The 12,150-nt window shown below is 36.9% G+C and overlaps 1 protein-coding gene across 2 annotated transcripts in view; it reads right to left on the reverse strand.

The window, feature by feature from the left end:
- LOC111563482 (probable carboxypeptidase X1) overlaps nt 1-12,150 on the reverse strand; it is a 47,231-nt gene that overhangs the window by 33,043 nt on the left and 2,038 nt on the right. The window contains exons 2-5 of one of the 2 annotated variants that reach the window (XM_055016384.1): nt 9,564-9,707; nt 5,729-5,838; nt 5,512-5,651; nt 4,432-4,516 (exon numbers count right to left, since the gene is read on the reverse strand). In XM_055016384.1, the coding sequence (XP_054872359.1) occupies nt 4,432-4,516; nt 5,512-5,651; nt 5,729-5,838; nt 9,564-9,707 (479 nt within the window). The remainder of the gene's footprint in view (nt 1-4,431; nt 4,517-5,511; nt 5,652-5,728; nt 5,839-9,563; nt 9,708-12,150) is intronic. The other variant, XM_055016385.1, reaches the window with a different exon arrangement.

Here is a 12,150-nt window from a genome sequence, read left to right on the forward strand (position 1 = left end):
CTGGCACATCATGGTCAGCTGTGGCACACGTCAGAAAGACCAATGAAATAAACAAACAAAAGCTGCAGTTTCCAAACCATTTCTTGCATTCTGAACAATCAAACGTCACTCTGAAGATAACATGTCAGATTATTCCCATTTATTTCTTCCTAACAAAAAGAACAAACTGCTAAATGTTGGTCCACATGCTGTAAAAATAATCAGCATAATAATATCTCCTCCTGACCAAACGTTCCTTTACAGGCTTTTGTTGGAATGATGGTTACAGCTTGTGGGTAAATTACACTAGAATGGTTTTCCTTCTTATTTTCTTCCATGAAAGGACATTTAGCATCTGCTGCATGAGTTTGAACACAAAGATGGTGATTTTTGCAATTAGAGGATTGAAGTTAAATTCACCAAAAGCCAGTGAAACATAAGACATGATGAATATCCCATTTCTAACACTGAGAGAGAATCATATATCAAGTGTAAGTTAAATGAAATGAACAAAATAAAATGCAAATTGGTAGAAGAAATCTCATTTATGTTGGGTTTTATAAAGACGAAAATGAAAAATGAGTGGTAAGTTTTGGTCTCCCCCTTGCACTTTATTATTCCATTTCAGGATCCTTTAAAAAAAACTACAAATTAGAATTAAGAAAGAAAACAAAAAAAATCATCTTTGGGAGAAGTAAAAGTTTCTTCCTTTAACAGACTATCCACTATAGTATATGGAGAAGCTGTTACCCAGTTACTTTCTGACATTAATGTTCAAAAGTTTGGGGTCTCGTAGAAATGTACTTTTTTTGAAAGAAAAGCATTTTTTTTTTCAAAGATAACATTAAATGAATCAGAAATCCAGTCTAGACATTGTTCATGTGGTAAATGACTATTGTAGCTGGAAACAGCTGATTTTTAATGGAATATCTCCATAGAGGTACAGAGGAACATTTCCAGCAACCATCACTCCTGTGTTCTAATGCTACATTGTGTTAGATAATGGTGTTGAAAGGCTAATTGATGATTAGAAAACCCTTGTGCAGTTATGTTAGCACATGGATAAAAGTGTGAGTTTTCATGGAAGATATGAAATTGTCTGGGTGACCCCAGACTTTTGAACTGTAGTGTATATTTCTTTCAAGCAGGATTCTTCCAGAAAAGTGTTTTTGTAGGAGCAAAGAGGATGTCATCCAAAACACATCGGCATTAAATTGGAACATTGGAATAAGCTAAAGAAAGGAGGTGAAAGTCTGAAACCTTCTGATATTTAAATAGCAATCCACTCTTTAATTTTTAATGCTACAAATCAAAGTTTAGGCACTTATCTAGTGTAAAAGTCAGTAATCGTGATTGGTAGTTATAGTCGTCTGACCTCCTCCTTGTGTTTTCATTATGACATTCACTACTTTTCTGTTTTTACTCATTTCTGAACCATCGCCTCTGTCACACATTTCAGAGAAAACCCAACATGACAATGAAATTATTTGTTTTTATTGCATTTACAAATCAAGGTGCAGGTTCATATATGACAGCTGGAGTTGGAGGGTTTGTACTTTCAACATTTCCTCTAGGACTGCCTGGTGCTCTCCGTCTCCTCGGTGAGCTGCAGTGATTCTACCTCATTCCTCAGCGGCTCCACAGCGTCCTCCGCTAACTGGTCCTGCATCTGCTCTACGCTCACCCCAGCCTTGTTACCCTGTAAACTAAAGCAACATGAATTCAGTAGTTTGCCTTGTAAGAAACTATTAAGCATCAATAAGATTTGAAAAGGCTCAAAGGGCTTGGACTTGGAACCCCAAAAACCTAAAGGAGGCGGATCTTCTTACCTGCAGTCGTTGTTTTGGGGCTCCTCCCCGCTGGGACTGCCGGCTGCAGCATCTGAAAAGTATTCAGGCCGCCAACGGATCAATATAGCCGGGAGCAGCTCCCTGGCAACCAGCCGGGTCAGCGTCCTGATGATCCTAGCATGTATCTCTTTGAACTGATCCAGTGTTAACTGAAAGGGGATTAAACAGAAAGATACATCGATATGAGCTTGACAGGACACATTTAACCGCAGAACAAGGTTGAAAATGTGAAATTTGCCTTAAAATCAACAACAATCTGTACTAATGTAAAAACAAAAAACGTGCAGCAGTAAATAAAGCAGACTAGTAAAGTTATAATGCAGCATTGTACAGGCAAGTAGTAGTACTAGTACATAGTCGTTCTATGACTAATTCCTCCATGTTTTATCAGTACATATTCAGCTTTAATTCTGTGTGGTCAACCACTTTATTGAAAGCTAACAAATGTGTACAGTTTGGATTAAATCTGTTAAACTAAAGCCCCTTTTGCTTTGTATGACTAAAGATTTTTAGGTAAAATAAAACAAACATAAGATCCTGAGAGGGAACTATGTGAGATTACAGTTACTTACTATTCCGTCTGTTTTTGCGTGCAAGGCCTCCCACTGATTGTCTCTGATAGAGGAGATGACGTTCCTGGTGATGTTCTCCTCTTCCAGCACCCTGCCATTCTTCATCGCCTCAACCAGAAATTGGAGCCCCGCCGCTCGGTCCTTCTGAAGGCTACTCGGTGGGTCGCTGCCCCGAGTGTCGTTCGTCTTTACCTCCTCGCTACTTTCCATCACGTTAACGGTTGGGTCAACAACAAGCTGCTGTTTCTACTGCTGCAGGACTGTTTTGTTTTCCTTCTGAATGCACATGATGCTCCATTATCGTGACAACATGTGCTGGATTGTTGTAACCATGACAACGAAGCACTTTAACCTTCTGAATTTTTAAATTTTTTTTTGAAGAACATTAACAATACGTACAAACAACTTGTCAATAATTAAATAAAAAGGTAAAGTAACACATACCTGAGACTAAAATATCAACAGCCAGTAAGAAATTTGTTGGAAATACAGTTCAAATAAAAATACAATGTACAAAATCTGGTTTGGAGTCAGTTTGATTTTTTTCCAACAATAAAATTAACTGTTAACTGTTGTTATTTTTCAAAACAATTTATCCAGATTTTACCTAAAACTACCCAAGTCATGTTTGTGCCTTCAACCATGGTAGTGTCACATTATAAAACAGATTTCATTTCCAACAGACATTCTCATCTGCACATTCTGTCACTCTTGTATATTCTGTCTATTTTTTAATATTATAGTTCCTATATATATTTTTTTTTAATCTCATTTCACTTCATTTTATTTTATTTTACCTTCACTTCATACCCTAATATTCTGTATTGTCTTATAGTTTACCCCTTTATTGAATATCCATGCTGCTGTAACAACTTACTTTTCTTGTGGGGATTAATAAAGTCATCTAAGTCATGATAAATGAGCTTCCGGGTTAATTGCTGTCCATCTACTGTTAGAGAAACAGTAGCTGGCTGTGTGATCATGATTTCTCAGTGGGTATCATTCTCTAGACTCTCTGTCTTGTAGGTGATAAACTTCGCTCCAGTTTCTCTCTGAATAATCTTCTTTAACCAACACCAATGCAGCAGGACGGTAAACACTTCACCTTAACTTCTGCTGCACATCATTCCTGTTACACTCACAACCGCCCCACAATAAACAGCGACAGGTAGGAACCTGTTCAGTACAAATGTCTCATTAAAATGATTTTTTTAAATTTAAGGCTTGAAAATGATTGACATTGGAACTCAGGGGTACTAAATGATAGAACACATTCTCATTTCAGAATTTTTACAGCTCCTTATACCCAAATTCTAGACATATAGAATAATATTTCTATATGTCTAGAAGGATTTCAGTATAGCAGAAAAGCACAGGCAAGCATATGATCCGTTACTACAGAGTGGATCTAAGAGTAGTAAAGTTATTCAGAATTCTGTAGTCCATTCACCATCTAAACACTCAGCTATATTATTTCCAAGTTTTTTTTTTTTTGTTTTTTTTGTTTTTTTTTTTACAATAATTTAGCAGAAACTAACTGAAAACTTGCCAATTTTCCTTATATTTCAGCGCTAAATCTCACCTTATCCTAAAATGCTCAGTTCTTGACCATAGAGTTACTGGGAAAATTACCAGGAAATTGGTTAAACATATAAAATCAAATGTTACCAAAGCTGTGCACATATCATAAATGAATAAACTGCAAAGGATGTTCTAACTTCTAACCTAACTAAACTTAAATGTATTTACTTTGTTATACTACTTACTTTATTATATTACTTTTTTGTCATAGAAAAGGGAGTGTTGCACAGCTGTTCATAGCAGCTTTTAGTAAATACAACTTTCTGTCTTAGTTTTTCAAGTCATTGCTTTAAGTTATCATATTTATCATAAGAAAGTCACATCAAGATGTTACCACCATTATAACAATAAAAGCGTAAAAAGACAGACGAGGGACCAAGTGATTTGGGCATCACTGGTTTGAAATGTGATATAAGTAGAAATGAGACATAGTTTGGATTTTCACTTACAGCCTCTTGGGTCCCGTTCATGCACGGCTTCCAGACCAGCGTGTCGTTGCTGAACTGCACCTTGTAGCTATGAACCACGTCCCAGCTGTGTGTGAACAAGACCAGTATAGATGTGTAAATAATATCATGTCACACATGATACGTAGACGAACTTTCCAGAGAAGCTAAAATAATAGATATAATAGATCACCTATTAGATTGATCGATGGATAAATAAACAAATTATTTAGAAACAACAACAAAAAACATTTCATTTGAAGATATTTCCTGTTTAGTGAGAGAAAACAAAGTGAAAGATCAAGGTGTTTACAGTCACATCAGATCATATTAGAAATTAAGATAAATTTAAGTAACTTCACCCAAAAGAACTAAACTAATAATAACAATAATAAATAACTGTAATAATAACAATGACAATAACATTACCAATAATGATAAAATTAACAATATTATTATTCAGATTATTATAATTTTAAAATTACAATGAATGAAATTATTCTTAAAGAATGATTATATTATTATTTAAAAACAATATTACTATTCTTTTAAAATAATAATAACAATAATTACTATTATTTAGTTTATTATTAATTTTTTTAATAATTCTATGCTCTAAAAAGTAACTCAAGAGACTGCTAATATATACATTGCTTGCAAGATTTAAATACAAAGTGTTTTAACACACAACTGCAGTTCACAATAAAATTACTGAACAGATTTTTTTCCCTAAAAGCCACCAGATTAACAAAAATGTGAAAAAGCATGAAAATACTGAAGACAATCTAACTGAAGCAACTTTATCTTTTAAAATGTTAGTTAACTTTAAAACTTGTTTTTGGAATTAAAATAATAAGTACACTTAAAAAACTTTAAAAAAAAAAAAAAAAACCCTTAAATTAGAAATTTGTGTCTACGCTAGACATCATTAAATATAACTGAGTGTAGTTTGTTGGTTTAGCATAATTTCAATAGATACTGTCAAAACAACTAATGCAAATTGTTATCTTTATTATTATTTACATCCAGCGTTATGTTTCAGAGTGCAGTAATCATTCTGACACTGCTTATTTTTCCACTGACCTCCAGATGGAGTTGCGACCCTGCAGGATGACTCCAGTGAAACGAGTCAGCCGCCGAGCGTCGACCTCCAGCCACTGATTCTTGTCCTTGTACTGAGCGCACCAGGCTCCGTCATAGATATCTCCATCCTGCGTCCCAGACTGCAGCACACACAGGATAGATGGGTGACGTGCACAGTGACAGAGTTGCTCTGCATGTTTGTTAGTCTTCTAGTCACCTGGATGTTGAGTCGGCCTCGGTGGGGACCCAGGCCTCTGCGTTTGAAGGACGAAGCTCTCAGCTGATTGTCTTTGACCTTCAGTGACTCCAGACCCAGCGGAGGACATTCTGACACATTTGAAGACAACTTTTATGAGCAAATTGAGACGGGAGAGCATAGAGCAGCACAGTAAATGAGAGTCAAGGTTCCAGACGTAATCTAAATTTGCAGAATTTAAATGATCCCACACAACCAGTTGTTGGTTATAAATCAATGAGACATTAAAAAAAAGGTAAAAGTTCCAGGACTGTGTCATGCTTACACAACTACTCTAGTAGCTACAGTATATAGCCAAAAGTATGTGGACATCCTTTAGGGCGAGCACCACATAATTACAAATGCTGCTACATTAAGTTGTCCACATATTTTTGGCTGTGGTGCATTTGTTGCAGGAAAATCAGCACATTTCTGTATGTGTTTGAACATCGAAACATGAATCATTTATGCTGCAACATTCAACTGTCTACATACCTTTGACCAGATAATTTTTTGTTCTAGAAGAATCAGCACATATATTTTTTGTCTGTTTTTTGTTTTAGTGCTTGTACGATATACGGCCAAAAGTATGTGATCATCCTTTGAGGTTAATGCCATTTCAATCACATATAGCTGCAACAATTATCGGTCCACAGACATTACTGTTCAAAAGTTTGGGGACACCCAGGCAGTTTCATGTCTTCCATGAAAACTCACACTTTTATTCATGTGTTAACATAATTGCACAAGGGTTTTCTAATCATCAATTAGCCTTTCAACATCATTAGCTAACACAATGTAGCATTAGAACACAGGAGTGATGGTTGCTGGAAATGTTCCTCTGTACCCCTATGGAGATATTCCATTAAAAATCAGCTGTTTCCAGCTAGAATAGTCATTTACCACATTAACAATGTCTACACTGTGTTTCTGATTCATTTAATGTTACCCTTATTGAAAAAAAATGCTTTTCTGTCTTTCAAAAATAAGGGCATTTCTACGTGACTCCAAACCTTTCAACCGTACTGTACTTTCAGCCAAGAGGCGTGTTTGTTGCAGGGGAATCAGCACATTTCTGTACACCAAAAGGATGTGGACATCCATTGCCACAATGCGTATACAGTTAATTTTTCACATGCTTTTGGACGTACAATGTACTTATTTCACCTAAAGGGTTTAGAGAAGAAGTGACGAAAGTATGTGGACACTGTGGTTTCAATTTTATATTTACAATAAACAGAAACCTTCAGCTGTCCACATATGTTTGGCCAGATAGTGTGAGTGCACTACAAGTTAAAAAACTCCAAAACTCCAGAGGCTTTTTGTTGAATTAAATAATCTTTGAACTGAAGTGTTTGTTCCTCATCACAGTTACAAATTGTTCAGAACTGCAATTCTACAAAGACACACTAACATGTACATATATTACTGAACATATGTACACACACTAGATACTGTGAATCGCTGAGAGTTCGGAGATCAACTCTCAAAAGTATGTAAGTAAAAAAAGCTCTGTTTGTTATGTGTCTGGAGGTATTTTAATGTTATATCATGCACATCAATTATATAACATTACACAAGATTTTTAAAACTTTTTTCAATGTGACAAATCACAGATTAAAGATGCTGAAACTAAACAAATGCAAGTGTTTTCAAGGATATGAGCAATTTGCTACAGACTTCAGAGTGACTAAATCTCAAACAGCATCAAATAAGGGGTGTTTTTGCTTTAGAATTTCAGCCTCTGATGATTGATGTACATCTTGAGGTATTGCGACTTCTTTCAACACTCGTGGATTTATAAATTTAACCAAAAAAAGGAAGGAAAGCAACAGAGCAAGCTCTTGTAGCTGCTGAGGTTTAAACTTTAAACCTGTCCAGCGTTTCCTGCTGAAGCTTCAGACAGACTCTCATTGTCTGCAGGGTTCAGCTCGGTTCAAATTGCCTCTTCCTGTCGGGGAAGCTTTACTGGCTGTTAAAAGGGCCGAGCTATAGTAGCAGCATAAATGAATGCTGAATGTATGTGGCATTTCCCGCAAAGACCCTATCCCCCTTTGGCCTTGTAGTCCTGCAGGATCTCTTTTGAGCAACTTGTGACTCAAGAACATCTCTTTGTTGCTGCTGACCACTGGATTCCTGCCAAACCGCAAATGTCTCTTGAAACAACTGAAGCTGGGCCAAACAGATTTGGCAAACTGACAAGGACATTAAAGCAGTTGGCTCAGCTGATTAACTGTGAAAATAAATTCCACGAAGAGAGAAAATAAATTGAGATTGTTGGTGTGCGGCAAAAACTTTGCGCTGAAGTGGAAACAAAGAAAGATGTGGTTTTAGAGGGAGAAAGCGATTATTCTGCCTCTTAATTGCTGTCTAACACTGACAGTCTTGTACTTTCCTCTATGATAAACTGATATTAGGAGCATAAACCACAGACAAGTTACATATTTGGAAGACATTCCATGAACATAATCACCTCATACCATAAAAAGGTTTAGAAATGTGACTTTAAAGTGGTGCTTCCTTTAGAAATGTGCAGATCTATGAAGTCCCTGCCTTTATCTCCACCCAGCCCTTTGCTATTCCCTGCAGCTCCAGCACATCAGCTCACCTACAACTCCACTTGAACATTCAAACATACATGTTTGAACTAGAAACCAAATCTGAAGAATGATGTTGAAAGTCCCACCATGCAAGCTGACAGAATACTTAACGGTACAAGTCCACAGGGGCGTTTTAAGATGCGAGGTATCAGGACACTGCCCAACGTTGGATGTTTGATGGACATACAACCCAGCAATGCACAGCTGACGATTAACAGCTGCCCTTTCAATAGGAATTAAACCAGGATTCACCTCTTCAACCACACAAACACTGGTGGCATCTGATTGGACGATTCCTGGAAACCCTTGAACCAGGCCAACAACCCATTTGGGAACATTCTTTTTTATTTCAGTAACAGTTGATCTTAAAGTGTTTCTGAAAACATTTGAGGCAAGATGTTAGCTATGCAGTTGCTGAATCTGACCTCATTTAAATAATCTCTGCTAGTTTAAAAGCTTTTCGAGACTTTCGTGAGGTGTTGGACCATGCTTAACGCTCCTCATTTGCATAAAGTAGCAAATGAGGAACAGGCAACGTGATACTCTCTAAAACACAACACAACACAACACAACAAGAATGCATTGCAGGGCATCTCACATCAACAATAAATGGGAAGTATTCAAGTGACAGATCTGGTGGGCATGTACCAGTACAAAATTTCTGGTTGTTGGTGTTTAAAGTCCAATATCGTGGCCATTTTCAGCAAATGAATCAAAATAATTACATCTAAAAATGACTGTTTGTCCACCATGACCCTGTTTGATAAAAAGATTCACAAAGTTGAGAGCAGAATGAGGCAAAGCTGCTGCTGGTCTTTTCATTATTAGTTTGTAGTTATCCTGTGCTCTGTGTAAGACGGCACTAAAGCTGTTAAATGCACAACATTAAGGCTAATTTAAGCAGCAGGTTAGGTTAAATGCTGACTAGTATAAAGATATACAGCATGTCGCACATCAGCACTGTAGTGAGTATGAACGTCCCAGAAGTAAAATGCAGAACTGGGTGTTATTAGTGTTAATTTAGCAAATAGTTTGGTTTATTTTGGTCCTGCGTGCTTCACCTGACAATTCAGTGTCCCAGTTAGTTGGATTATCAACACATTTATGGGACAAAAACTGTTCCAGGCAGGCAGAAGCAACCAAAACTATTTGCAACTAATATCTGCGCCATGTCTGATTGACATATTGTATACTTCAGGGCTGATCCTAATACATACGTGGGACTGTTTCTGTGGCCAACTTTTTTTTGACCTGTGGTTTTTGTTTCTTAGCAACCTTCGGCTTCTTGGCGATGACTTTGGGTTTCTTCAGGACTGTTTTGGGCTTCTTTGCCACCTTAATGCTCCTGGTGGACCTCCTTGCTACAAAAAGGCAAACCATTTTGTTCAAAGCAAAACATGTAAGCTTCACAGATCATCACTTCAGACTTTAAACGTGATAAATACAAAACCCACGATGAACCATTTTGTTAAGTTTTCGAGTTCGATGAGATGCCTGATACTACTTTCATGTGCTACATTTTTATTAAATATGATGCTGGTTAGCTTTACTTAGCACTAAGACCCTTGCAGTCCATATCGTGATGCTTTTACACATTTTGGAGAGGTAAAATAGATGAAACTGGGAAGATATGATGTGTTCATTGGTGGATTTTATAACTTTGCAAAGGGCTAGGTTACCTTTTCACCCCGTATCCAATCATAATATGCTAACAATCTGTAGCTTCATATTAAAAAAGCAGGTACATCTAACTCTGTATTATAAAACAAATAAAGTAGCATGATATGATGTTCTTGACCTCCAAGATCAGATTTTTATATTACCGCAACATGTTGTGATACAAAACCTATGATTTCTTTCTTTTGGTTTGTGAATTAGTGAGGGGGAAAAGACCATATATTTGCTGCAATAATCATCAGTGTAACTGGACAATAAAACAAGTAGACCTTGGATAAAGAGCACATTATGTAGTCAGATAGTCATGCTAAAAATTTACTGTTGACATTTTTAGAAAAAAAAAAAACAAGGTGTTTCCACAATCAATCAGCCAATCACCTCAAACAACCGAGAGAAATGGTTTCATATTTCACATAAAGCAAAAAAAAAAAAAGAATCAACAACTGTTTATGCAATTTTGTTGACGCAAACAGTCAAATATAAGAATTTGCAGCATTTCTGTGTCTGTCTGGGAAAAACAGGGCAGAAGCTTGTGGAATGTACACTGCAGGGGAGGACTGGTCTTCATGATGACTCTGCCTTTTCCTGTTCGATGGTTTCTTTGGTTGGTCTGACAGAACAACATATTATAAGATGAAACTTTGAATTTGAGAACTTATGGTGGGCATTTCTCACAGTTTTTTGCTGTTTCTGATGATCTGCAAATTAACCCTCCTTAAGATTAACCCCTCTTGAACTCCAAAAACCAGGCAGTGGGTTTGAGAGGTGTTGTCTTTTTAAAAATAAATCGCCAAAATTACGCCATCTATCAGAGCCAGAAACTGTAAGAATACAATACTTGAATTGTTGGATATTCAAATTTCTGACTCTATGACGTGTTGCTCTGTCAGTAGACATAACTAGATCTAAGGTTAAAAATGTGGTATTTCATCAAAATCATAGCTTTTAACACATCTCAATAAAAAGTTGCCAAAAAAACCTTTTGCTCAAACCAGATTCTGTATAAAAAAAAATTCTGCATGTCTTTGTGCAATATTAAAACAACGAATGACTCATCTGCAATCAACATGCATGGAACAAAAATTCAGAGGCTTTTCGACTGAACTGCAGGCCTTGTTTACACAGAATAAATAGTAGACAAGTATGTAAAATAATAACAATTAAAAAGTCGTAAAATATTTATAGGACTTTATATTGTAGTGAAAAATGAGCCCACAGTGACAAAAAATGTAGTAAAACTTTTTTTTTTAAAGTAAAAAATGCCCAGAATTGCTTGGAGTTCAGAGAATTAATCAATAATGAAAGTAATCTTTAGCTGCAGCTCAATTGTATTCTACTACTGGACACCAAATGACTTTACAGAAAAACCCAATTCAACTGCTGAACCATTATTTTCCCGAGTAGAAATAAACCAGTAAATACATTTTTAAATTTAAAAAAAAAAAAAAAAAAAAAAAAAAAAAGACATTTAAGTGAGATAATCATAGAAATATTTCCAATCATCTCCGACAGAGAAAAGCCATAGCTAGCAGCATAAAGCAGCTCTGTGGATGTTTTTGGCCGTAGATGCTCATATTTACATTCAGCTCAGTGTGCAGTGGAATGTACAGTGATGAGAACCAACAACACACATGACTGGTTTTAAAAAGTGTAGGCAGGCCGCCCCCCCCCCCCCCGCCCCGCCCCCCCCCCCGCCCCCCCCCCCCCCCCCCCCGTTCTTTTTCCTGGTCTGAGCCGTCACACAGTCCATCTGGTTTCCATCAGCAGAAAACACATGGCAGACTGTGGAACATCCTCCCCCAACCCTCGGACACTGACTCTCTGACCGCAGATATGCAAAGACCGACACGGAGATATTTAGCCTCTGGGAACCTACAGGACTTTGAGGAACACTAAGAGATACTTTTCAAGCTGTGGATGAAACCCTGGAGCTTCATCAGTGACTCATTAGTGAATGTGATGGATGTATTCCCAGAATCTCATCAGTCCTGCAGATAGAGTATCGCCTCTATTTGCAAACTAAACAGAGCACTGCATTTAAAGTTTTGGTCATTATGCTCTCAGGGATTCTGTTAATTCTGTTAATGTGTCGGAGTGACACATTAGACTCAAAATGTTAACTTTTAC

The sequence above is a fragment of the Amphiprion ocellaris genome, chromosome 13 (genome assembly GCF_022539595.1).
Source record: "Amphiprion ocellaris isolate individual 3 ecotype Okinawa chromosome 13, ASM2253959v1, whole genome shotgun sequence".
In the NCBI taxonomy this organism is placed as follows: domain Eukaryota; kingdom Metazoa; phylum Chordata; class Actinopteri; family Pomacentridae; genus Amphiprion; species Amphiprion ocellaris.